Consider the following 27558-nt stretch of genomic DNA (forward strand, 5'->3'; position numbering starts at 1 on the left):
GTGAACATTCCACAGTCCCAGCACACTGAACTGCCCACACTTCCTGGAAAATGACATCCACACACTCTTCTCCTCTAGGCCTTTGAAACTGCTGTTTTCTCTACCTGCTTGGTATAATCATTTCTATCTGCTGCCACCTGTTCCATGCTACTCTGCCTCAAATCTCTTCATTTCCTGACCATACATCAAGTCTCAGCTTGGCTGTCATATTCTATAAGGGATTAAGTCCCCTTACTGGAGGCAGGATAGGGTGATAGCCCCCCGAGACTATAAACTCAGTGATAGCAAGGATCATGTCTATCTCATTCATTGTTGAGTCCCCTGAACCTAGCACAATGTCTGGAATATATTAAATTCTGAAAATGAATTGAATATGAGTTCTGAATGCCTGGAGCTGTTCTTTAGGAGTTTTGATCTGAGTGTGTTTGAAGGATAGGAATGGGTAAGCCTGGGAAGAAGAGACTAGTCGGGAGTAATAACAAGAAAATGTCACTGTAGAAGCATGTTTTTCTGGGTTCATGTTTATATCTGCTTTGGCAGTAGGGCTGTGAATGATTCAAATTTGAATCACATGTACCCATGGTTTAAGAGCTGGGCATTAGAGATTTAAGAGGTCAACAATTCTGATGATATAGTCATTCTCATTCCACAGTTATTCATTGGTCACATACTATATGCCAGGTACTGTTCTAGGTATTGGTGATATAGCAACAAACAAAACAACCCCAAATCTCTGTTCTCATGGAGCTTATCTTTTAGTTGGAGGTAAACTATCAATAAATAAATAAGTAAAATATATGGTTAATCAGATAGTGATAGGTGTCAACGATTAAAATAAAGCAGGGAAGTAGAGTAGGAAGTTCAGGGAACCAGAAGATTATGATTTAAATATAGTCATCACTGAAGGTCTCACAAAGGTGGCATTTGAGAAAGACCTGAAGGAAATGAACGAGTTAGCCTCCAGACAGAGGGCATAGCAACAATAAAGTTCCTAAGATGGAAGCTTGCTATACATGTTCCGGATCAGCAAGGAAGGGAAGGCGGAAAGTGACAGGAAATAAGGTCAGAGAGGTGTATCCCTCTACTCCATAGGGTTAATCAAATAACCCATGCCATATTAAATTGGTCGTGATAGAGCTCCATGAATCATAATTTGTAATGAAAATGCATGAATGTCAGGCACCATAAACCATGACCAGCTCAAAACATCACTGGTAGTGCCCCAATAATGAAGTGTCCTTCCTGAAAATTTTGAGAATTCTAACTGGCCGCATGTGTGTATGTGCAGGAGGAATTTTGCAACGTTGCCAAACATTGCCTGGCAGCCAGACTTCTTAGTAGAGAACTGAATTAGAGTCTTCTGTGAACTCCAGTTAAAAGCTAATTTTAGTTTATGACTAACAAATTTTAGTACTTCTTTATAACTCAGTTATTACCATAAAAAAATCAGTCTGGAATTTTGCATCATTTGCCTGTGAGAGCCAAAGGAAAAGACTTGCATTTTTGGATCATTTTATGGTCTCTCCAGAGGCCCCTCGCAGACAATACTTTTAGAACTGATGATCTTGATGAGGGGTGACTAGGGTAGGGGAGAATCGGCAAGAATGCATGCAAGGCCAAAAACAAGTCTTAGGTGATTCAGAGATTTTTGGTCTGATGACTGGGCCTGGGATCCATAGAAGAAAGGACAAGAGGAGGTGAGCAGAATCTAGGGGCAGTTGAAATGTTTCTATATGTTCAAAATAAGATATCCATGCTCTTATGACCCTTCTTCTCAGTGTCATCCTTACACCTCTTATCTTCTTCAAGCCCTAGATATGATCCTTTGCCCCTTTAGCTCCTAAATATCTCTCAAATCAAACCCCTTTTTTCATTTTCACTGCCACCTTCTTAGCCCAGCCTGTATCATCTCTCACCCAGAGTGCTGCAAAAGCCTTGTAACTGGGATTCCCCTCATCCGCTCATGCTCCTTCTAGTCCATTCTCCACAACTGCATCAAGTGATTTTTTCAAACTGTCAATTTGGTTATGTCATTCCCACTCAGAACCTTTCAGTGACTGCCCATTGCTCTTAGGATAGGGACAAATTTTTTAGATAACCCTTCAGGAGCCTATCTGGGCTAAGGCCCACTTGGAGCTCTAAGCCTTAACTTTTATCACTCTTTCCTTATTACTGCTGTACTTTAGTTCTATGTTACTTCTTCTTCTTCTTCTTTTTTTTTTTTTTTTTAAGATTTTATTTATTTATTTAACAGAGAGAAACACAGCAAGAGAGGGAACACAATCAGGGAGAGTGGGAGAGGGAGAAGCAGGCTCCCCACTGAGTAGGGAGCCCGATGTGGGGCTCGATCCCAGGATCCTGGGATCAGGACCTGAGCCGAAGGCAGATGCTTAACAACTGAGCCACCCGGGCACCCCTCTATGTTACTTCTTTCTGGAACACTCTTCAAACCCTCCCTCACACAAGTACTCCTAAGATTTCAGCCCAATCATCAATCCCCACAACATGCCCCAATGATGCTGCCCTGTTAATGAAGATAAGGTTGTTTCCTCTATTATGTAGTAATATATCTTGATCCTTTCTTGATCCTTCCTTCTTTAGCCTGCATTCTAGTATGTACTTATTCATTTGTTTGTGTAATTATTTGATTATTCTATGTCTCTCCCATTAGACTGTGAGCTCCTTGAGCGTAAGACCTGTGGATGTTTTTGCTCACATCTGTTCTCAAGTTCCCAACACATGGCCATCACCCCAGAAGCTCTCAATAAATGATTGTTGAGTGAATGATAGAGTGTGATTGGGAAGTAGCATAGGGTATTATGAAAGCATGTAGTAGAATATCCTAACACTGATTCTGGGGGAATGAGGGAAGACTTCTAGGAGGAGCACTATGATTTACGGTTTGGACAAAGGAAGAAGAGTTCAAAATGTAGGATAAGAAGAAATGACCAGAGAAGTTAGACAACACAGAATAGAAGACATACAGGAACATACATAAAAGACAACAAAGAATAATGTCCTAAAGAAGAGTGTGTTTATAGTGAGTTTACAGTGTTTATAGAGTACGTGGGTCAGTTGTGTCACATGCTGCTAAGGGGTCAATGAAGATAAGAACTAGACATAGCCATTAGATATAATAATTAGGAAGTCACTGGGGACCTTGGAAAGAACAATTTGCAAGGTAAAAGCCAGACTGAACTGAGCTAAGAAGACAATACTCTGTAGACAAGGATTTTTTTTTTTTTTTTTTAGGGATGAAAGTAAGACTTGAATATGTTAAATGCTGAGGGGAGGGACCCCAGCATAGAGAAGAAGTTGGATATCAGGAGACATAAAATATTGACTAGAGCCAAGTCTCTGAGGAGGTGAGAGTGGATCACTTGTGGACAGGAGACAGAACACTGTAACAGGACAAAAGAAAGGAAGAAGGGATGGATGCAGATGATGATAATTTAGAGGTTTAGTGGCAGGAAGTTGAGAGAATTTTTTCTTCTCTTCCCCTAATAGTGTTATGGAATTCCTTCTGGAAGTGATAACTAGAAAACAAATTTTGCCAATGGCATTTCCATTTTGTTATGATTATAGTCATGCTATTTTCAGAGTTACGGTCTGAGGTTTGTCATGCACAATTATCAGATTGCAAAACAGCTGTGAGTATTTGCAGCCAGAACTTGGTCTCCTCCCCTGTTTACTGTGAAGCCTAGCACATTGTTAGTACTCAGAACATGCCAGGTACTCGAATAACAATGGCAGAGGGCTCTTGTGCTTATCCCTGGGCTTTGCAGCCTACAAGCTGATGCTGAAGAGTAATTTTGATTCTCTGTCTCCAGCTGTGAGCAAGTGACATGAAATTGTTTTCTGCCAGTTAGGGATTTGTATGGAGCGTTCAGTCTTCCCGATCCCTGAGACAGAGTTGTATGGAAGAAGCAAGCAAAGGACGCAGCTGTTGATCAACTTTTTCACTGTTTTGTATCTCAAAACACTTTGTCCTACTCATGGAGTCAGTGGATTTTGGTTTGTGTGATGGGTTTATGTCCTCTAACTCTCTCACTTCCTAGATTTGAGAACTCTTGGAGGTAGGACCAACTCAACCTTGGTTCTTCTTTAGCTGTCATCCTAGGATCTGGTACATAGTAGATGCTTAATAAATACTGGATGAATGAATAATGACTGAATGAATCAGTTGATGAGTAAATAAATGCATGATGGAAAGGTGTGTACTACAATACTCTGAATGCTAACTTTTCTTTCTGGGCCTGCAGCAGAAGCTGCTTGTGTCTTTGTCTTAGTCAAAGCAGCTTAATTCTGTTAATTATTCTGTTAACTACTCCTGATGTTAAGCTTTTTCCCTACTTTTATTTTTACCTCACATCCATTTTCTTATTTACTTATTTTTCCCATGTGTCGTATATTTAGCCTCAAATCTTACTTTGGGAAAAATTGGGATATAAATGGATTTAAAAAAAATTACTGATCCCAGAGTGCCTGGGGGGCTTAGTCTGTTAAGCTTCCAAGTCTTGATTTTGGCTCAGGTCAGGATCTCAGGGTTGTGAGATCCAGCCCTCTGTGGTAGGCCTGGTGCTGGGTATGGAGCCTGCTTAAGATTCTCTCTCTTCTTTTCCCTCTGCCCCTCCTCCGCAACCCCCAGCACTGGTGTGTGTGTGTGTGTGTGTGTGTGTGTGTGTGTGTGTGTGCTGATCCTCAGACAGACACACAGATCCAAGTCTCTGTATCTTTGTTAATGATTTTGTTCCTCTGCCTGGAATGCCCAAGGCTTTCCTACTTCTAGTCTTTATGGGCCTGGCAAACTCTAAGGCACACAGATTTTAGTCAAGCTCTTTAAATTGCAAAGAACAGAGGCTCACTCAAATTACCTCAAGTAAAGGGAGCGTGGGTGAAGGGGGAAAGGGTGTATGTGGGGGTTTGTGGATGGGTATTATATAAATACATAAGTAGCCTAGAATCAGAATTGGAAAACTATTGGTTCTGAAACAGATGTAAGTACTCATTACTTTCTCTGTATCTCTCATGGACTCTCTTCTTCTCTTAGCAACTATGTTTCATTTCCTGTTTTCATTTCCCAATCAGCCAACTTTTTAATGGTTTCTGCTCCCTCATAACTTTAGTGTGTTTCCAGCTCATTATGCCACTTTGGATTCTCTCTAACGCACAAACATCTCCATACTATCTCCATCCAATCACCAGTTCTCTTAGGAGTCCCAGTTCAAACTCTTGGAGAAAGAATCTGATTGACCCTAGCTTATCTGTTCATGTTAGACTGTACCAGGGAAGGACAAGATCCCATGGCTTTCTAAGCAGCCAAAACTGTGAGCAGGGCAATTTCTCTTACAAGGAGTGTAAGGTATAACCTGCTTTACTCCAAAGTAACTTCTACATTGTTTCTGAAAAATCTCTTTCTCATACATTGTGCAGGGAAGGCCTCAGATTTCTTCCAACCCAGGGCCTCCATTCAGGGTGGATATTTACATTACAAAAGGTTCTGTCCTTTACAAAAGCCTTTACTTTAGGGTTGTTGGTGTGTGTGTGTGTGTGTGTGTGTGTGTGTGTGTGTGTGTGTGTGTGTGTGTCTGAGTGTTTTAAACAGCCTGTTTCTGCAAGGAATTTTATTTTATTTTTAAGATTTTATGTATTTATTTGATAGAGAGAGAGAGCACAAGCAGGGGGAGCGGCAGGCAGAGGGAGAGGGAGAGAAGCAGGCTCCCCGCTGAGCAGAGAGCCCAATGTGGGGCTCAATCCCAGACCTTAGGATCATGACCTGATCTGAAGGCAGATGCTTAACCGACTGAGCCACCCAGGCACCCCTCGCGCAATGAATTTTATTTTTATTTTTTATTTTTTTAAAGATTTTATTTATTTATTTGACACAGAGAGAGAGATCACAAGTAGGCAGAGCGGCAGGGAGAGGGAGAAGCAGGCTCCCTGCTGAGTAAGGAGCCCGATGTGGGGCTCCATCCCAGGACCCTGGGATCATGACCTGAGCCAAAGGCAGGCAGACGCTTAACTGACTGAGCCACCCAGGCACCCCTGCAATGAATTTTAAAATGCAGCACACTATGTATAATTTTTAAAGACCTTGGTGTAGGGGACTTATATTCTGGCCATGATGGAAAAATCCATACTGGACTTGCCCTCCCACTGTAAACAGATAAAATTCTGGACACAACATATACCACATTCCCTCAGGACAGTGATTACAGAGGGAAGGAAAGCACCCAACATGAGTCACAAGTTTATCCTTGCTATCTGGCCAGGGACAATTTCTTGACCGTGACTCAGGGAGGTAGATCCCAAAGGAGAGTGTGCTGATACCAGTGAGATAACTCAGATGTTAGAAGTAGCAGACGATGACTTTAAAGCAGCTTTTATAAATATATTTATGGACTTACAGAAAATACTGACTTAATAGATGGGGAATCTAAGCAGAAAAATGGAAACAATAGAAAAATAAATATCAGAACAGAAAAATAATTGGATGGGCCTAACAGCTGAATGTGAAGATGAGTCCATTGAAATGATCTAATCTGAAGATCAAACAGAAATAAGATTAAAAAACATGAGCCTTAATGACCTCTGGGAACATGTCATATATGTATGTCATATATGTTATTGGAATCCCAGAAGGAAATAGAGGAGGGGGGAAATATTTGAAGAAATAGTGGCCAAAATTTTCTAGATTTGATGGAAAATCAGAAGTTCAGTGAGTTCCAAGCAGGATAAATACAAAGAAAACCACCCTTAGGTCCCTCATAGTCAAAATACTGAAAGTCAAAGATAAAAATAAAATCTTGAAAGTAGCCAGAACAAAATGACACATTGCATACAGGGTAATAATGATATGATTATGGTTGACTTCTCATTGTAAACAATGGAGGTCAGAAGATAATGAGAGAAGCACTGAAAGAAAATTACTGTCCAGACAGAATTCTGTATCTAGCAAAAATATCCCTCAAATAAGAAAGGTGAAATAAATACATCTTCAGATAAACTAAAGTTGAGAGAATTTGTCATTAACAGACCTTCACTACAAGAAATACTAAATGAAGTTCTGTAGGCTAAAGGAAAAACGATACCTGGTAGAAGCTCTGTTACGGAACCTGGACTGATCGCCCGACGAAGAACCAAGCGGCACTTGGAGATCTTGGAGGATAGGTTTATCTAACGCCGGTGGGCTCAGAGGAGAGTGATCTCCAAAGGTCTGAGCCCTGAGCACAAACTAAGGGGGTAATTTATACACTTTTACTTCTGTATATGTGGCACTTTCATGTGTGCGGCAGGAGGGAAAACCTTGAACGGCCCTGGGGCCGGAGACTGGGATTCCCTTGCTGGCTTGGTGGGCCACCTTAGAACACAGACTTCCCTTATCATTCCCACTTTGATGCCCCTTTAAACACCTAGTTTAGAGGGCATGATTTTTATTCTCTAAGGGGCGATAGTCAGTAAGGAGCAACTGGAGTCTGATCTTAGCAATTCGAGCAGTGATAAACCTAGTAAGGGCATTAAGAATACAAGGACCAAATGTTACTGTGAAGAGGAGCATTAGGAGGGGGCCGATGAGGGGGGCGAACCAAGGGAACCATTGTGAGAGGGAATCCCAACAAGTCGTCCACTGGAGTGCTTCCCACCGGTGATTTACTCGTTCCTGTAATTGGGTCAGAGTTTCTTGGACCATCCCTGACTCATTAGCAAAGAAACAACATTCCTCCTGTAAGAAGAGGCAGAGTCCCCCCTGCACGGCCATAAATCGAGCCCGCGCCTGTTTTGGAGGGCTACTGAGGCCAGTGAATCGAGTTGGCGCTGCAGGACCAGGGCTGACTGAGTGAGGGCAGAAAAATCTGCCGTGAGTTGTTGAGTTAACCCCTCATACTGAACCTGAGACATCCCGCCGGTGGCACCGAGGGCAGCACCTGATGCGGCCAGCAGGCTCACGAGAAGAGGGATGGCTGCCGGGGAGCGTCGGGGGTGGCTAGGAGGTCTCCATATAAGTGGGGTGTTGCTCCCAGGGAGGACTGAAAGATCGGGTAAGAGACTTGACAAGCGTGCATGATTGATTGTGCGGGGTGACGCAGATCTATACACCTTGATCACAAGCCAGAAAAGTGTTGTTAGGTGCACAGACCCGACTGTGGCTCGAGACGGGAGAGGAGGAGTTTCCATACAGTGGTACTGGAGCCAGAAAGGGATAATCTGAGGTCCCTGGTACCGAGGTGGGAGGTGACACAGTGTATTGGTTGAGGATGATACCTAAGTATTGGACGGAACCGGGCTTCATACAGATCCAGCAGTCAGATGCTAGGGGTGGATTTGAGTGGTTAAGCGCTTGGTGGGAGGCATTAATCACACCTAACAGTTGCGCTATAAATGCTTGCTGTGTGTGGATGGGGGACCCAGAGATACACCAGGGCAAGTTATTTTCTGCCTGACTCTGGGGGTTGACTGCAAGGCTTGGGGCGAACATGGACTTAATCATAAACTTGGCTGTGGGGTCGGTCCCTATAGAGTGATATTGGCCCAATAGGAGAGTGATTCCTGTGGCCCATGATGTGGCATTGGGTTCTAGGACTGAGAGAGTGAGCGGTATACGGTGATTGTTAGGGCAAGAGGTTGCGGTGGCATTGAGTGACAAGGAAATCCGGATGTCACTTTGCTGTTTGAGGCTCCACCACCTGTTGGACCATTGTTCCATTCCCGGCTAAGTCGCCACCCAGGACTCACATCCCCAGGCTTGCAAGCAGAACTGAGGGCAGGTGTTTGGCTCTTGAGGCATAGGACCCCCACAGATGTAGATATCTACCTGCTGGTAACCTGAGTGAGTCCATGGTAGGAACACCGTCTATGAGGTTCCCAGGAAGTGTCAAGTAGTTGGCATCCATCAAAGTGGAGGTCGACCTTCGGTGTGTGTGCATCCCAGGTGAAAGAAGTCAGTGGGGGCGCTGGTGCGGGATTGAGGGGGGTAAGCTGGGAAGTCCATTTGCCAGTAGCGGTGATACGAACCGAGAGTCTGCCCCCCTTGCCGGGCCGGGCAAGCTAGAGGCAGTGCGGAGGAACAGCACACCAGGCAGCAGAAGACCAGGACTGACTGGGGCCAGGAAAACCATGGTGACATGCGCTCAGGAGTAGACAGCAGAGGGCCAGTAAAAGTGGGATCTATGACCTTAGTTAGAGGGAGCCATCGTGGCTAACCCATCAGCAGATAAAACCTGTGGACAAGTAAGTGCAGTAATACACCCTAGGGTCACCCAATTAATAAGAGCAATAGTAAGCCTCTGGGGGAAATTTCAGTCAGGAGGGGCAACAGTGTAGAGTCCGACTCCTAAGATGAGGGAAATCATGCTGATGAGAGCCAGGGACCACAGTGAGCAGGTGTCCATCAGTCAGTGGGGTCTCATCGAAGGTGAAGCCAGAGCATGTTTGTGAGGTCTGGCTGGACTCTCCACTGGCATGGCTCCTCGTCCAAATGATGAGCTTTTTTCACTCTTGAGTCGTGGACCCACGGGGTGACACCTGAGACCTTGAGGGCAGTAGGGGTGGTTAGAACAACAGTGTGGGGCCCTGTCCATTGCGGTTTGAGGGTGTCTTTCTTTCAATCTTTGACGCAAACTGAGTCCCCTGTCTGGAAGGAGTATACCTGAGACCCTAAGGAGATTGGGGCCCTCTCAGTGGTGTACTTTTGTAATTTATTTAGGGTGGCCCCCAAGGCCTGAAGCTGCTCCTTTATCCCTTTATCTCCAACCTGATGCAAGTTTTCTGGAAGGCTCCCCAAGCACAGGGGAGGCCAACCATATACTAATTCGAAAGGGGAGAAACCTAGTGTCCCAGGCGTGCAGTGAGCATGCAGGAGAGCTAGGGGTAGCAGATCCGGCCATGGGAGGTTAGTTTCCTGACAAAACTTTGTTAAGGTTCCCTTGAGGGTATGATTCATCCACTCTACTTTCCCTGAGCTTTGGGGCCGATAAGCGGTGTGGAGTCTCCAGGTGATGTTGAGAGATTTGGTCAAGACTTGTACAATGTCTGCTACAAATGCAGGCCCATTGTCACTATGGATTGTCAATGGCAGGCTGAACCGGGGAAGGACTTTAGCTACTTCCTGGCTTCGCTCCGTCCTGGTTGGGAAGGCTTCGACCCACCCAGAGTATGTGCATACTATTACTAGGAGATATCTGAACCCCCTGCTTGGCTGCACATCTGTGAAGTCTACCTCTAGATCTTCGAAGGGGGTTGCTCCCATCCTCTGGACACCTGGTGGGGGCCGTGGTGCCGACCGAGCATTATTTTTAGCACACGTTATGCACTGTTCACTTGTTGCTCGACATAGTGCTGGCAGCTGACTTTTTAGTGTAACTGGGTGGAGGGACTTCTTCCGGGGGTGTCAGGGCCATGGTGAGGGAAGGGGCTCTGTCCATGTCCTCACTGGCTGCAGTCTTGGCTGCCTCATCTGCCAGATGTTTTCCCCACGCTATGGGATCTTCTCCTCTCTGGTGTCCCTTACAGTGCAGGATTGCTACTTCCTTTGGAAGCCAGATGGCTTTGAGGAGTTTTAGTATCTCCTCCTTGTTTTTGATAGCTTTTTCTGCAGTGGTAAGGAGGCCCCTTTCCTTGTAGATGGCTCTATGTATATGTACAGTAGCAAAGGCGTACCGAGAGTCAGTGTAGGTGTTGACTCACTTGCCTTCACCGAGGGTGAGGTCTCAGACTAAGCCATATAGTTTAGACCGTTGTGCTGACCATCCAGCTGGTAATGCCTTAGCCTCTAGGACTTTAGTGGTTTTGGTCACTGCATAACCCACTTTCTGGGCACCCTCTTATAGGTAACTGCTGCCATCGCTGAACAGCGTGAGCTCTGGATTCTTTATGGCTTGATCCTGTAGATCTGGACAGCTCGCATAGACCTCATCAGTTACTTCGGAGCAGTCATGGTCTGGTTCCCCCTCTTCCGTGGGGAGAAAGGTTGCCTGGTTTAATGTTCTTACTGTTTCGAGGGTGATCCATGGGTTTTCGCAGAGGAGCCCTTGGTATTGTGCTAGCCGAGAGTTAGAAAGGAAGCGGTGCCCCTGTGTGTTCATGAGGGACACAACTGCATGAGGGACCTTGGCATCAAGTTCTTGCCCCAGGGTGAGTTTTTCTGCCTCCTTGATAAGTAGGACTGTGGTTGCCAGCGCCCTGAAGCATGGTGGCCATCCTGCTGCCACAGAGTCCAGCTTCTTTGACAGATATGCAACTGCCTGTTGCCAGGGCCCAACAGTCTGGGTGAGTACCCCGAGCACTATCTTTTCTTTTTCATCTACAAAGAGATTGAACGGTTTCTCTATATCTGGTAGGCCCAGGGCTGGAGCCTGCTCCAGGGCAGTTTTTATCTCTGTGAAGGTGGCTTCTGCTTCCTCAGCCCAGGCAGGGGGTTCTCGATCTGGTCCCCCTAAGAGATCATAGAGGGGTCTCGCTATTGCTGAGAATGCAGGGATCGAGATGGGGCAGAATCCTGCAGCCCCCAGGAATTCTCGTAGGCCCGTTTTTATCTGGGGCTGTGGCAAGGAGATGATGACCTTTTTCCTTTCCGGCCCTAGTTCTCTTTTTCCCTGGGTGAGGAGGAAACCGAGGTATCAGACCTGTTGTTGGCAGATTTGTGCCTTTTTTTATGAGACTTGGTATCCCGAGTCTGACAGGAACTGTAGGAGGGCCTTTGTGCCTTTTGTGCAGTCTTCTTGTGTGTCACTGGCAAGGAGGAGGTCATCCACATACTGGAAGAGGGTGCATCGTGTGGCCTCTCTTGGGAAGCTGGCAAGGTGCACGGCCAGCGCTTCCCCAAAGAGGGTTGGTGAGTTTTTAAACCCGAGGGAGGCGCGTCCAAGTCAGTTGCATCTGGCGCCCTGTATCAGGTTCAGACCATTCAAAGGCAAATAGGGGCTGGCTCTGGGGAGTTAAGCTGAGGCAGAAGAAGGCATCTTTTAAATCTAGGCAAACGAACCATCTGGCTGACCCTGGGATTTGGCTGAGGAGGGTGTATGGATTCGGGACCACTGGGTGCAGAGAGATGGTCACCTTTTTGATGGCCCACAGGTCTTGAACTGGTTGGTAGCCCCCTCCAGGCTTCTTGACTGGCAGGAGTGGGGTATTCCAGGCCAACTGGCACTCGACTAGAATACCTGCTTCTTTGAGTTTGGCCAGATGTTCTTGGATGCCAATCTTAGCTTCTTGTGGAAGGGGGTATTGCCTTTGCCTCTGAGGTTGGGCTTCTGGGATCAGTTCAACAATGATAGGGGCCCAATTCCAGGCTAGTCCAGGTGGGTTGTCTTCAGCCCATACTGAAGGGAAGGCGAGCCTGAACTCTGGCGGGCTGTTCTGTTGGGTCTGGGCGCAGAATAGCCTTCATTCTTCTTTCCTTGGTGTGGTGATGCTATTATCAGAGACCCCATCTCCTCTTGCCTTGGGTTTAATCGGAGGCTGGTGTGTCCGGTGGGCTCAAAGGTTATCTGAGCCTCAAGCTTGGAGAGTGTGTCTCAGCCCAGGAGGGGGACGGGGCAATCAGGTAGATAAAGGAATTCATGTCGGACCTTGTGGCTCCTGATTCACACTGGTGAGCCTGGCAAAAGGGCTGTTGTATCGCCTGTGTCCCGGTGGCCTCAAGGATGGTCGCAGTCCTTTTGCTGAAAGGGGCCACTGGGGAGGTGACAACAGAGTGCTCAGCCCCAGTATCAACCATAAAAGTCACTGGTTGGCCCCCCACTTTCATTCTGACCATGGGCTCATGGGGGCCAAGGAGGAAAGAGCCTTGTCCCCCTCTGAGTCTATTCCTGCAAGGCCTATGAGGTCCTGCTCTCGGGGTTCTTCCTTGTAGTGGCTGGGCTTCTGAGCCTTTCCCTGGTTGGGACATTCATTTTTCCAATGCCCTTTCTCCTTACAGTAGGCACATTGATCCCTTGCCAAGGGGGCTCTGAGTTTCCCCCCTTTTGGTGGTCGGGGTCTCCCAGCCTTTGTGTCTTCCTTTTCTTTCAGGGCAGCAGCGAGGAGGCTGACTTTCTTTTTTATCTTTTTGTCAGCTTCCCATTCAGCTGCGACCTCCCTGTTCACGTAGACCTTATTGACAATCTTTATTAGCTGGGTGATGTTCATCCCGGCGAAACCCTCTAGTTTCTGAAGTTTTTTTCCTGATGTCTGGGGCAGCCTGAGCCATGAAGGAGGTGTTTACCATCTGTTGGCTTTCCTGTGCCTTGGGGTCAAATGGAATGTATATCCTGTAGGCTTCACATAGGCTTTTGTAGTAGTCCCTGGGGGATTCCCCTGGTTGTTGAGTGACCAAGGATACCTTAGTCATGTTTATGGGTTTCTCAGCTCCTGCCCAGATTCCCCGGAGGAGGGCCTCCTGGTACTGGTGGATGTGGGCCTGTCCCTCGGTTGTGGTGAAGTCCCATGCTGGGCACTCTTCAGGTGCAGCCGTATTAGCCCAGGCAGTAGGATCGATGACTCCCGCTGGTGCGTGCTCTTCTAGGTACTGCTGTGCACCTTTCATTATTCTCCTCCTTTCCTCTGTGTTAAACAGGGTGCGGAGTAACTGTTGGCAGTCTTCCCAGGTTGGCCGATGAGTCTGGAAGAGGGATTCCATGAGGTCTACCATAGCCTGTGGTTTCTCAGAGTAGGATGGGCTGTTATGTTTCCAATTGAGGAGGTCGGTGGTGGAGAAGGGCTGATAATATGTCATGGAACGGCCGGGTTGGACAGTCCTGTCTTCATCCCACCTCTCAGGTTCCCGTGTCTCTGGTACCAGCATTTGGAGGACACTTGTGCCCGGCCTGGGGTGCAGCCTTGTTGCTGGTCCTGGAGAAAGTGGATCCTTTGGGCCTGGGGGCACCGGTGGATCCTCTGGGCCTGGAGGCACCAGTGAGACCGATGATGGCAGAGTGTCTGGAGCTGAAGGGCCAGGTGTAGACGGTTTTGGGGGTACGTATGGTGGGGGCAGGATCAGTTCGTCCTTGGGATCTCCAGCTAGAATTTGTGGAGACTGGGGCTTTTGCCGATCTTCTTTAGGTTGCTTGGATGAAGCGATTAAGACCCTGGCCTGTCCCTGCCTATTGCAAGCAAATCGCACCCATGGGGGAAGGATCTGGGCAATTCCTAGCCAGGAGTCAATGTACGGAAACTGCTCAGGGTGTCCTGGTTCTCCTGTTACGACTCGCCATACTCAATAAATCGTTGGGACATCCAATGTCCCTTCTGAAGGCCACCCAGCATTAAAGGTGAGCCATTCCAATTCACATAGGGTTCTCAACTTGCTGGGGTTTATCCTGACTCTAGTCTCCCAAAAATCCCTTCTTGAAATTTTTGATCATGGTCTCTAGAACCGTAGGTTTACTCTGCCCTGACCCCATGGTGATGTTCCCATGTGAGGTGACGCAGAGACAGACAAGGGGGCTGGAGTGCCTCCTGTGGTGAGGAGACCAATCAGATGCCCATCTGGCCTTGTCTGAAGGAGCTTAGGTGAGGCTTAGCCATAGTGGTCTCAGCGTTGTGACTTACGATTGGAATCTATTCTGATGCCACCCTAGACTGTATGCCGTTCACCACGGAATCACAGATGGGCCCACTCAGACTCCATAGGCTTCTGGGGACCTTAAGGGTGCCCGCCCATAGAGTCACAGAATCAGTCCGCTTGAGCAAGCCAGGTCGGACTGCACATTCACTCACACATTCACTCCAGAAGTTATTACATTCCCTCCCTGGGAATCCCTACCTGTGAGACCTCTAAGAGGTCTCTGGGAGGTGATCAGGCTCCCCTTCCACCCCGACGGGTGGGCCTGTCTGTGTCCTAGGGCCCCAGGCCTTACCATAATCCGACATCGGGACCAGGTCCTCACCTGCCAAGTCTCCTCGAGTCTGGCAGGAACAGCGGAGTGGGCCGGTCCAAAGCGACTGGGGCAGGAGACTGCCGAAAATTAGGCAGGGCGCGCCTTCTCCCTTACGATCCCTCGTTCTGTCACCGCCCCGCCGTTGCTCCCAAACCGGTGGCGACAATGGCCCAGCACGGTTGGGATTCCCGGTCAGGGAACCAAATGTTACGGAACCTGGACTGGATCGCCCAACGGAAGAACCAAGTGGCACTTGGAGATCTTGGAGGATAGGAGGTTTATTTAAAGCTGGCGGGCTCAGAGGAGAGTGATCTCCAAAGGTCTAAGCCCCGAGCACAAACAAAGTGGGTAATTTATACACTTCTACTTCTGTATATGTGGTACTTCCGCTCGCAGCAGGCGGGGCAGGAGGGAAAACCCAGAACGGCCCTGGGGCTGAGACTGGGATTCCCTTGCTGGCTTGGTCCGCCATCTTAGAATGCAGATTACCCTTATCATATCTATGGGAAGGACCAAAAAGTACCAGAAATGATAAATATGTGGCTAAAGATAAAGAACTATCTTTTTTCCCTTCTATTCATTTTCTTAAAAGACATGACTGTTTAAAGCAAAAATAATACCATTATAAGGTGGGACTTATAATGTATATAGAAATAAAATACATGACAACAATAGAGCAAAAGATGAGGTGGTGGTGGTAAATGGAATTAAGATGTTATAAGGTTATTACATTGTGAAATATGAAGTGGTATGTTATTTATTCTCAGTGGACTATGATAAATTTAGGATGCATATTGTAAACCTTAGAGTAACCACTAAAAAGTAATACAAAAAGGCACAGCTAGAAAGGCAATAGAGATAATAAAATGAAATACTAAAAAAACTCATTTAACAAAAGAAGGAAGAAGTTGAACAGAGGAACAAAATGAGCGGATGGAGGGAGTCAAATCATGAGACTCTTTAACTATAGGAAACAAACAGAGGATTGCTGGAGGGGAGGGGAGTGGGGGGATGGGGTAGTTGGGTGATGGGCATTAGGAGGGCACTTGATGTAATGAGCACTGGGTGTTATATGCAACTGATGAATCACTAAATTCTACCCCTTAAACTAATAAAACACTATATGTTAACTAAATTGAATTTAAGTAAAAATTTTTTTAAAAGCAGATGGAAAAAAATAGAGAACAAAGAGCAATATAATGAAGACAACCATACCATTGCTTTCAATTAAAAGGTAGAGTTTCTCAAGCTAGGGAGAAAAAAAGCAAGACCCAACTAAATGCTTCCTGTAAGAGATACAGTTTAAACATAAAGACATAGAAAGGTTGAAAATAAAAGAGTAGAAAAAATATACCCTGAGAATGGCAAGCCTAAGAATGTTGTGCGGCCATAGTATTATCAGAACTAAGTAGGCTTCAAGACAAGGAATATTCTCAAAGAAAAGTAGGGACATTTCATAATGATAAAGGGTCAATTCAAGAGGAGACATAAAATCACAAACATGTATGCACCTATTAATAGAAGTTCATGATATATGAATCAAAAACTGACAGAGCTAAAGGGAGAAGTAGAAAAATACCCAAAGATAGTTGATTTTAATACTTGTCTCTCAGTAATTCAAAGATATAGAAGATTTGTTAACCAACTTGACCTAATTAACATTTATAGAACACTACACCCAAGAACTGCAGAATGTTCACAAAAATAGACCATATGCTGGGACATAAAGTACGTCCCAAGACACATCAAAAGATTAAAATCTTACAGATTTTAATTCAATTCAAATTCAACATCCATCCATGAGAGAAAGAGTCTCAGCATACTAGGAATAGTTTGAACAAAACATAATTAAATTAAAAATAAACAGCAGTATCTTTAAAATCCCCAAATATTTAGAAATTAAGGAACACATTTCTAAATAAAGGTAGTCAAAAGGAGCAAGGGCAGATAGTAGCTATACTTGTAGTGAGCTTGGCATAATGTATAAATTTGTCAAATCACTGTGTTGAACACCTGAAATAATGTAACATTGTGTGTCAACTATATTTCAATAAAAGAGAAAGAGAGAAAGAAAAGAAAGAGCACAAGGGAAATTAGTAAACATTTTTAACTGAGTAGTAATGAAAATATAACATCACAAATTTTCAGGTGCTGCTAAAGTTGTGCATAATGGAAATGCATAGCTTTAAATGCCTGTTTTAGAAAAAAAGGAAAAATTTAAAATCAATGTTTCATAGAAACAATGAGAAAAACAATAGAGAAAATTAACAACACCAGGAATTCATTCTTAAAAGATTAATAAAATTGACAAAACCTCGCAGGGCTCAAGATAAAAAGAAGTCACAACAGCAATATCAGGAATGGAACATGAGAAATCACTACTGATCCTACAGACATTAGAAAGGATAATAAGGAAATATTACCACAACTTTATGGCAATAAATTCAACAATTTAGATGGAATGGACAATTTTTTTTAAAGATTTATTTATTTTAGAGAGAGAGAGCAGGAGGAGGGGCAGAGGGAAAGAGACAGAATCTCAAGCAGACTCTTGCTGAGCTTGGAGTTGGACGTGGGCTTGATCTCATGACCCTGGGATCATGACCTGATCTGAAATCAAGAGTCCGAGGCTTAACTGACTGAGCCACCCAGGTGCCCCAGAATAGACAAATTTCTTGAAAAATGCAGTTTACCTTAATTGACACAAGAAGAAATGGAAAATATGAAAACTCCATACCTATTTTTAAAAAATTGAGTTCATAACTTAAAACCTTCCCACAAAGAAACTCCAGGCCCAACTGGTTTCACTGATGAATTGTATCAAATACATAAGGAATAAATAACACCAGGGGTGCCTGGATGGCTCAGTTGGTTAAGTGTCCAACTCCTGATTTCGGCTCAGGTCATGATCTCAGGGTCATGAGATCGAGCCCCACGGCCAGTTCTGTGCTCAGTAGGGAGTCTGCTTGAGATTCTCTCCTTCTCCCTCTACCCCTCCCCATGCCCTCTCTCTCTCTCTAAAATAAATAAATAAATCTTTTTTAAAAAGGAATAAATAACACCAATCTTACACAAAGTCTTACAGAAAATAGTGACAGGAATAAATACCAACTCATTTGATGATGCCAGCATAACTCTGATATCAAAATCAAAGTTATTACAAGAAAAGAAAATGACAGGCCAATGTCCCTTATGAACATAAATGTGAAAAATATTAGCAAATCTGTTTCAGCAATGCATAAAAAGAGTAATAGATCAAGTGGGGTTTATCCTAATAATGCAAAGTTAGCTCAACATTAAAAAATAAAAGTATTTCTTCACATTAAGAGAACAAAGGAGAAATATCATATAATGACATCTCAATAGATTCGGGGGGGGAAGGACAAAATTCAACATCCAACCACAAAAGATTAGTAGAAGGGTCAAATGAAATGATGTACTCGAAAGTGTTTAGTAAACTGAAAGATGTTACAGAAACAGAGGGTGTTTTTATTGTCATCCCTCTACAACACCCTTAGTTTTATAGCCTCCTTTCTGATAAGGACTTCTTGGGGCCTGGACAACACACTTTTCAATTGTACAATAAATGCCCTCAGAATGGGACTCGCCATGCATAGCAGACCATGATAGAGTAATGAAAGAATGACAGCCACGAAGTCTACACTGCCACCGTTACTTGGCTTACTGAGTGCTGGGCTCTGAATTAGGTGCTCTTCAGGCATTGTTTTATTTTATCCTCAGAGCAACTTTGAGGAGGGCACTAATATTTTTCTCTACCTTGTAGATGAGAAAATGAGGATTAGAGACTAAATACTTTGCTCAAGATCTCACATATAGTTTATGGCCAAGTTAGGAACCCAGCCAAGGCTTACCCTAAAGCTTCAGCTTTTAAATTCTACCCTCCTTGCCTGCTGTAGCGTTATCTGGCAAGGGTCCCCTAGAGTTGGCTTCTGCCCTCCTGGGCTTCCAGGTAGGCACCAGCCTGGTCTCATATCTCCTTTTTCTGCACTCAGAACACTGTGCTAACTAACACTAACATTAATAGGAAAGAAAAACCTATTTAATTGTGCTTTGTTGATTTTAAAAATTCTTAGCATGTTAAATTATAAAAGTAATGCACATTCACATTAAAAATATTAAAACCATGAGAATGAGTATATGATGAACAGTATTGGTCCCTTCCCCCACAATTCCCCAGTCACATTCCCTAAACCAAACTGCTATCAACAGATTCTATATATTCTTCTAGAAATTTTGTATGTATATGCAAATACACATACATACATAGTCTTAAAGTGAGCAGATGGGTCATCTATTCCTGTAGCTTGCTTTTTTATTTAACAATGTACCTTGGAGAGCTTTCCATAACAGTACATAAATGTTTATCTCATTCTTTTAAAAATATGCATAGTATCTTATTGAATGGCTATACCTTAATTTATTTAACTAGGCCCCTACCAATGAGTATCTAGGTGTTTTCCATCTTTAAAACATTACAAATAATGCTGCAGTGAGCAATTTTGTACATCTTATGCATGTGTATGAATACTGTCAAGGAAGTGGAGTTGAGGGGTATCTGCATTTTAAATTTTGTGAGTATTGCCAAATAACCCTATAAAAAGTTTGCATTAGTTGGCACTCCCACAATAGCGTATGATAATGTCTACTACCCTTCATCTCTAGTGTTTCAAAATTTTGAGATTTCTTTCAGCTACACTTATTTAGTGCCTTCTGTGTACTTTAGACACTGCACTAGGCTCAGAGATTTGAAATGCAGTCAGTGTAGCCAGAGAAAGATTTCTTGGTGAATTACTGTTCCTTTGGGACTAAGAGCTTTTACCCTTTTAAAAATGGAAACTGCAAGCTGGTGAGGTATTTAGTTTCAGTTTAGCTTAATGGAAACCTGTTAGTGAGTTTTAAAATAAGGACGAAGACAACTGAAATGGTAAACGAAGTCTCCTGGGCTCCAGGAAGGAGGATGCTGCATCTGTGGGTTTTCGTGCTTCGAAGAGCCCCTCTTTCCAGGAACAAACATGTTTCAGCATTGAAATCTTTGGAGGAAATGTGAGCTGCTGTAGGCTCTAGTCCCTAGGGTGGGGGCCTCCTAGTAAGCAAGGGCCACACAGACTCTGTGTGGCTGAGGGCAGAGCAGGGTCTATAAATGGGAATAAAGGCTGCCAACTATTGTTAATTGAGCATGAACTCTGGCTAAGCACCACACTATGCACTTTATGTGCATTGACTCATTTAATCCTCATAACAATCCCATGATTGAGAGGGTGTCATTATGTCCAGTTTAAAGATAAGGATACTGAGGCTCAGAGAATACAAGTAACTTGCTTAGAGTCATAGAACTAGCAGGTTGCAGAGTGGGGACCCAAATGAAGGTATGGTTGACTTCAGAGCCCACATTTGGGTTCCTTGAGTATATCTGATCATGTACTTGTTTAATAAATATTATATCTTCACGATAGGGAACAGTTTAAGAATCTTTTTGTCTCCTTACCCTAAAATATGCTCACGGACAAATGGGTCGCTTACACTTTTCAGGGGGCCATGAACCAAAACAGATCTAAGTTCAGGTAAATGCCCAATAGGTGGCAATAATAATCATCTGTTACCTTGACCAGAATTTTCATTTTCAAAGCACCCTCCCATAGCTGTGGGAAGAATAGAGTAGGGGATGATATGGATGCTGTGTTGGAGAGTTGAGATTTATCTCATGGCCGATGAGGAACCGTTGGAGGCTTTAAATCAGGAGAGTGATATGATCAGATTTGTGTTTCAGGAAGATCACCTACAGTGATTAGTTTGGGTTCAAATCCTGGTCACCTTTGGGTCAGTTGCTTGATCTCTCTAAGCCTCAATGTCCTCATCTGTAAAATAGAATAATGATAGCTCTTACCTGATAGGGTAGTTCTGAAGGTTAAATGAGATAATGCATATAAATTGCTTAGTAAATGACTAGCCCAGAGTAAATGCTCAATAGCTGAGAATGATGATAATGATATAATTATTAGAGTGGAGAGAAACTGGAGTCAGGGAAATAAAATGTAGTTAGGCAAGAGATAGTAAGGCCCAAATTAAGGGAGGTGTAAATGGAGAGGATAGTTATGAAAGATATGAAGGAGATAGAATTGTTAGGCTTTGAAACTTGATGCTAATGGAAGGGAGGGAAGGGCAGGCATCTTTGATGGTTTCACTTTCCAACCTGGGTGACTGAGTGGATGGGGATGCAGTTGAGTGAGATAGGAAATACTAGAAGAAATAGAAATTTGGTGTAGAAAAAGAATATAATGATTGGGGTGGAAAAAGAACACACTGAGGTTGGGTTTTAAATATATTGAGTTTAAGTACTCTGTTACCAATTTAAACATGGGGTTCCAGGAAGTCTAAGCTACAGAAATAGATTTGAACTTTGGGGCACCAGGCTGGCTCAGTCAGTAGAGCATACGACTCTTAATCTTGAGGTCTGGAGTTCGAGCTCCACATTGGGCATAGAGATTATAAAAAAATAAATAGATAAAAAATGAAAATATTAAAAAAAAAGAAATAGATTTGAACTCCATCATAAGGTACAAGATGAAGCTACGGGTGGGGATTAGAACACCCAAGGGGAGTGTATAGAATAAGAAGACTAGATCGGCGGAGGCGGGGGGGGGTGGGGAAGTGGCTGGGTGGCTCAGTCAATTGAGCCGAGCATGTGACTCTTGGTTTCAGCTCAGGTCATGATCTCAGGGTCGTGAGATGGAGCCCCGTGTCGGGCTCTGTGCTCAGCAGGGAATCTGCTTGAAATGCTCCCCCTCTCTCTCCCTCTACCCCTCCCCCTGCTCATGCATTCTCTCTCTCTCTCAAAATAAATAAATAAGCCCTTAAAAAAAAAGAAGACTAAGGGGTTCAAGCATATATTCCTGGTCAAGGATAATGAGAAGGAACTACTGGAGAGGTGACATGGAAATGAAGGTGGAGAAGTTTCGAGAGAGAGCAAGGGAGCCCAGCCCTCATCCTGAAAGAGAAAAGAGAAGTAACCACTAGGGAGCTGAGTTTTTAGCAGTTCCTTCCCTCAGGATGCTCACAGTAAAATCTGTAATAACAAGAACAGAAAATGTTCTACTATGGAGGAGTTCAGACTGGGACATCTGTTATCCCATTGATCATCAGGATTAATTTGACTGTCATGCAGGTTTCTTCTTCCTCCCTTGGCCAAATAGAATCACCTATCCAAAAGTAGAGGATCTTCTTTGGTCAATAGCGTAAGAATGGTGGACCTCCTTTGCTAGAATCTCCAAGCTGCCTCCAATGTGTACTGCAGTATTATGTTTCTTTTCATAATACTATTCCCTTTTGCAGACCGAAACCCAGAGATAACAGAGTGTCTATTTGAAGATACATTTCATCCTTCATCTCAGATCAGCCCGTACTTGTGGTGGTGATGGAAGGTGGGGCAGAGCCTTGCTCAAAGTGAGGAATGGAAGAGTAGAGAGAGGTAGGAGAAAAGTGATAACATGGCAGGGTTAGATAAAGGACTAGCAGAGGTTAGTTGAGTAGTGTTTTGTTAGGCCGAGATAGTGGGAGCAGCAAGGGAGAAGGGGAAGATGGTGTTTCTGGCAGGAGGAATTGTAAAAAGCAAAGGTGCAGGTGTGCCCAGCTGGCTTAGTCAGGAGAGCATGCAACTCTTGATCTCAGGGTCATGAGTTTGAGCTGCATGTTGGGTTGTAGAGATTACTTTAAAATAAATAATTAAAAAAAAAAAGCAAAGGTGCAGAGGTGAGAAAGCACAGACCATGCTCAGGAAATGTGAGTAGCCTTGCCGGGCTGCATCTCAAAGTGCTAGCACATGAAGGGTTGGAGAACAGGCTGGAATGGAGATGTGGGGCCAGATGATAGAGTTCTGAGGGCCAGGGGAGGGAGTTTGGGCTTTGTTCTTTTGTGGTTTGATGGCTTCTGGGAGGAACCATCAAAAGCTTTCTAGGAATTCAGGCTTGTCTGTCTCAGGCTTCTCCTTTTGGAAGACCAAGGGCCCAAAGTGGCAGCCTGACATTCAATCTCCTTTGCCATGGTTGGGAAGTCAGGGCTGCAGCTGATTTCATTGGCCTGTTTTGCATTTATTATAGTGTGGCTTTTATAGTGTGTTAATTGAAATATTTCCAACTGCCAAAAACAATTACACTCAAATTGCCTTGTCAGTTCTTTTATTGCCAGATAAATGTTTTACAGACATATTTACGGGGGGGCAGTGGTAACTGGATCTCATTTTCTATTTAAGGCTGGCAGTTTGGATTGGGATTGGCCCTCCAGTGCTCTGTTGTGGGCCAGAAAGCTGTTGGATGTTGTGCGTTTCCATCTTGTTACCTTAGGGATCAGAGGTGCATCAAAAAAAAAGCAGCTTTCTGGCTCATGCAGCTTAGCTTCAGAGAAGGGTTCCATGGCTGGAAACCCTGGCAACCTGGCAGAAATCTGAATCCTGCTGCCTGCTCTACCAGCAATAATCCCAGCCCAAGCTGAGACATGCTCTTCCCTCTCCCTGGAATCCCTTTCCTCCCCTCCACCATCAAAGCCTCTCCCATAGGCTATCATGTAAGAGCTGTAAGAGCCCATCTAGCTTAACTCTCTCACTTTGTATTTGGGAAACCGAGGCCCAAGAGACCTCCCCAAGACCACACAGGTGGCCTGTGAGCTCAGGGAGCAGAGGCCTCTGTCCATGGGCTGTGCTGCCGCCACACTGCCCTGGCCCCTCCTTCAATACTTGAGACCTGCTTCTTACAGGAGCCCTTCCTTCACTTTTCTAGTCTCCACTGATCTCCCTTTGGCTTGATCATCTGAAACACCTATCATTCTGTATATATACTGCAGGGTTTTTGTTTGCTTGGTGGAACATTTTACTGGCTCTGTCATTGTTCTTCTCTTGTCTTTGTGCATGCCATTTTCTTCTTCTGAAAATTTTCTCCACTTGGACAACCCATACTTGTTCTTTGATACCCAGCTAGGAAATAGCCACCTCTGGGAGCCTTTCTTGGGCTGGGTGGGTGTCTCTGTGCACCCCTCCAGCACCCTGGGCACACGTATCTCTGCTGCGGGCACAGAGCAGGCTTTCAAAGGAACATATATGGAGTGAGTGAGTGAGTGAGGGACGGAGGGAGGGAGGGAGTGAGCACTGCCTATACTTGTCTGTCCTCCATGGACCTTGAGCAAACTGGAGCAGAGACCTCATCTCTCTCTGTTTTTGTCCTACTGCTTAGGTGTGTCCCTGACAAATAAATAGATGCTCAACAAATGTTTATCAAGCTGAACAGACCATGCTGCTCTTGGGAACATAAGATTTTAGCATATTAGAACTGGAAGGTCATCACATCCAATCTGACAAGGAAACTGAGGCCCAACGAGGAAAAACATTTTTCCCAGCATCATGATCACTAATGGGTTTGATGGCATTCCTTCATTTATTCAATAATGTTTTGAATGCTTACTATATTCTCAGACAACAGTGTATAAAACAAAGTACCTGCCCAGAAAGAGTTTACATTCATCCCAAACAAGTGTTTATGAATATAATCTGACCTCAAAATCCCCTTAATGCATAGTACAAAGCTGAGCACTTAGAATATGCTTTTTGTTTGTTTGTTTGTTTTTTAAGAGAGGGAGAGAGGGGTGGGGAGGGGCAGAGAGAGTGAGAGAGAATCTTAAGCAGGCTCCACACCCACTGTGGAGCCCAAAGCGGGGCTCGATCTCACAACTCTGAGATAATGACCTGAGCTGAAACTGAAAGTCAGATGCTTAACTGAATGAGCCACACAGGCACCCCTAGAATATGCTTTTTAAAAATGTTTGTTGAGGGGCGCCTGATGGCTCAGTCGGTTAAGCATCTGCCTTCGGCTCAGGTCCTGAACCTGGGGTTCTGGGATCAAGCCCCGCATCGGGCTCCCTGCTCGGCGGGAAGCCTGCTTCTCCCTCTATCTGCCGCTCCCCCTGCTTGTGTGCTCTCACTCTCCCTCTGACAAATAAATAAATAAAACCTTAAAATTATTAAAAAAAAAAAAAAAACAACTTGGGAAAGCTCGATGTCCACTGCCTTCAAGGTCTCTGGGCAGAAGCCTCCCTGCGGTGCTGTTTCTGATACCTCCGCGGAGATTTGCCTCTGACTTAACTCGTGTTTCGGTTCTTTCTTTCAGAGCTTCAGCGTGGGCAGAGGAACCAGGAGGAGAGTAAGTGCTGAGCCCACTGTAGGCTCTCAGCAAGAAGCCAACAGCATTGTTTCCCACTGAAAAGATTAGCTCTATGTTGTTTAGAAAATTCAAATGAGCAAAGAGAACATTAAAATCACCCTTAAACCCACCATTGCAGGACACCTCTTCGATAATTTGTGATGTTATATGCTCTCAGATATTTCTGTGCATATATAAAAATTACATGTATTTATTTTTAAATGGAATCAAACTGTATGTTATTTTATAATCTGCTTTTTACATAATATATTTAGAGTACTTTCCATTGCCAATAAACATACTTTTATAGCATCATTTAAAATTACTGTATAATATTTTACCATATGTTCCTTAAGGCTATACCATAATTTGTTCAACCATGCCCCATTATTGGACATTTAGATGTTTCCTCTTTTTCACTATTATGATCAATTCTCCAGCAAACATTCATGCATTTAAATCTCTGGGCATGTCCGTGGCTGTGGCTATTTCTTTAATATAAAGTTCTACACATAGAAACTTCAGTCAAAGAGTATACATACTTTTTAAGCTTTTGAGAAATATTTCCTAATTGCTCTTTAGAAAGGTTGTGCTTGATTCGAAGGGGCACATGCACCCCGATATTTATAGCAGCAATGTCCACAATAGCCAAACTATGGAAAGAGCCCAAATGTCCATCAACTGATGAATGGATAAAGAAGATGTGGTATATATACATACAATGGAATATTACTGAGCCATTGAAAAGAATGAAATCTTGCCATTTGCAATGATGTGGCTAGAACTAGAAGGCATTATGCTAAGCAAAATAAGTCAGTCAGAAAAAGACAAGTACCATATGATTTCACTCATATGTGGAATTTAAGAAACAAAACAGATGAACATAGGGGAAGGGGGAAAAAGAGAGAGAGAGAGAGGAAAGCAAACCATAAGAGAATCTTAACAATAGAGAACAAAACTGAGGGTTGATGGAAGGAGGTGGGTGTGGGATGGGCTAGATGGGTGATGGGTATTAAGGAGGGCACTTGTTGTGATGAGCACTGGGTATTATATGGAAGTGATGAGTCACTGAATTCCCCACCTGAAACCGATATTACCATATATGTTAACTAACTAGAATTTAAATAAAAACTTGAAATTTAAAAAAATGACCAAAATCGTTAGACTGGCTCTGCACATCAACAGGGTAACCACAGTTATGTTTTTGAGGAATAAATAAAATATCTTCTATTTTTTAGAGTAGCAAAGAGAGGTTAACTGTAAAATTCTGCTACAAAACATACAGAAACTGTAGTCTGCCACTGCAGAAGAAAAAACTATTAACATAAATATGAGAAAACTGATCTAATTTTACTGAACACCAGCAGCCCGACTGCTAATCATGTATGTCAGGGGTGGGCAAATTTTATCTATAAAGTGCCAGATAGCAAATATCTTAGGCCGTGCAGGCGGTATGGTCTCACATATAACTACTCAACTCTGCTTGTAGGGCAAAAGCAGCAAAAGACAATACATAAATGAATGAGTGTGGTTGTGTCCCAATAAAACTATTTATGGACACAAGGAAGAAAGGAAGGAAGGGAAGGGAAAGGAAAGGAAAAAAGAAAAGGAAAAGGAAAAGAAAAAGAAAAAGGAAAAAAAAGAGAAAAGAAAGAAAGAAAGAAAGAAAGAAAGAAAGAAAGAAAAAGAAAGAAAGAAAGATTGTGCTAATTTATGGGTATCAATTTTCCCATAACCTCATCAACACTGGATATTAATTTCATTTGGTTGAGGGGTCTCTTTGTTTTAGATTTTTGTTATTGTTTTAGTTTTCAACAGTTTTTTTTAAAAAATATTTTCTTTCTTTATTTATTTAAGAGAAAGAAAGCGAGAGAGTGAGCACGAGCAGGGGGAGGAGCAGAGGGAAAGAGAATCTCAAGCAGACTCCCCACTGTGCAGAGCCTGACATGGGGCTCCATCTTATGACCCTGAGATCATGACCTGAGCTGAAACCAAGACTTGGTCGCTCAACAAACTGAGCTACCCAGGGGACCCATAGTTTTTAGAAGCTTTATAGTGAAAAATTGCATTCTTTTTTTTTTTGTTTGCATATCTTTGCTAACAAGGGTGAATTTTTTAAAAATATGTCATGGGCCACTTTGGCAAGGTGTTTAGCTGTCTATTAGGGAAAGGAAAAACTTCTAGTTCTTGGGGTTTTTTGCAGCAAGGATCTGATGGCCTGTGAGGCTTAAAGTTACCAAGTACTGATGGCGCCTGGGTGGCTCAGTTGGTTAAGCGACTGCCTTCGGCTCAGGTCATGATCCTGGAGTCCCAGGATCGAGTCCCGCATCGGGCTCCCTGCTCAGCGGGGAGTCTGCTTCTCCCTCTGACCCTCCCCCCTCTCATGTGCTCTCTCTCTCTCTCTCAAATAAATAAATAAAATCTTTAAAAAAAAAAAAAGTTACCAAGTACTGAGAATATCGTTGTAAGAGTAACCATAAGGTGGCAAATTAGAAGATAAA

The 27558-nt window shown here is 43.9% G+C and overlaps 1 protein-coding gene and 1 long non-coding RNA gene across 3 annotated transcripts in view; one reads left to right on the forward strand and one right to left on the reverse strand.

Moving 5' to 3' along the window:
* The window catches only part of DNAI1 (dynein axonemal intermediate chain 1), a 65694-nt gene that overhangs the window by 2243 nt on the left and 35893 nt on the right, over positions 1-27558 (forward strand). Inside the window, exon 2 of the mRNA XM_078061398.1 lies at positions 25025-25057. Coding sequence (XP_077917524.1) covers positions 25025-25057 — 33 coding nt within the window. The remainder of the gene's footprint in view (positions 1-25024; positions 25058-27558) is intronic.
* Positions 15236-27558, reverse strand: part of LOC118528764 (uncharacterized) — a 45416-nt gene continuing 33093 nt past the window's right edge. The window contains exon 3 of one of the 2 annotated variants that reach the window (XR_013443734.1): positions 15236-15355. This is a non-coding gene — a long non-coding RNA (uncharacterized LOC118528764). Of the gene's footprint in view, positions 15356-19712; positions 20732-27558 lie in introns of those variants that run through there. The other variant, XR_004913803.2, reaches the window with a different exon arrangement.

This window comes from Halichoerus grypus, chromosome 14, assembly GCF_964656455.1.
Source record: "Halichoerus grypus chromosome 14, mHalGry1.hap1.1, whole genome shotgun sequence".
NCBI classification, from domain to species: Eukaryota; Metazoa; Chordata; class Mammalia; order Carnivora; family Phocidae; genus Halichoerus; species Halichoerus grypus.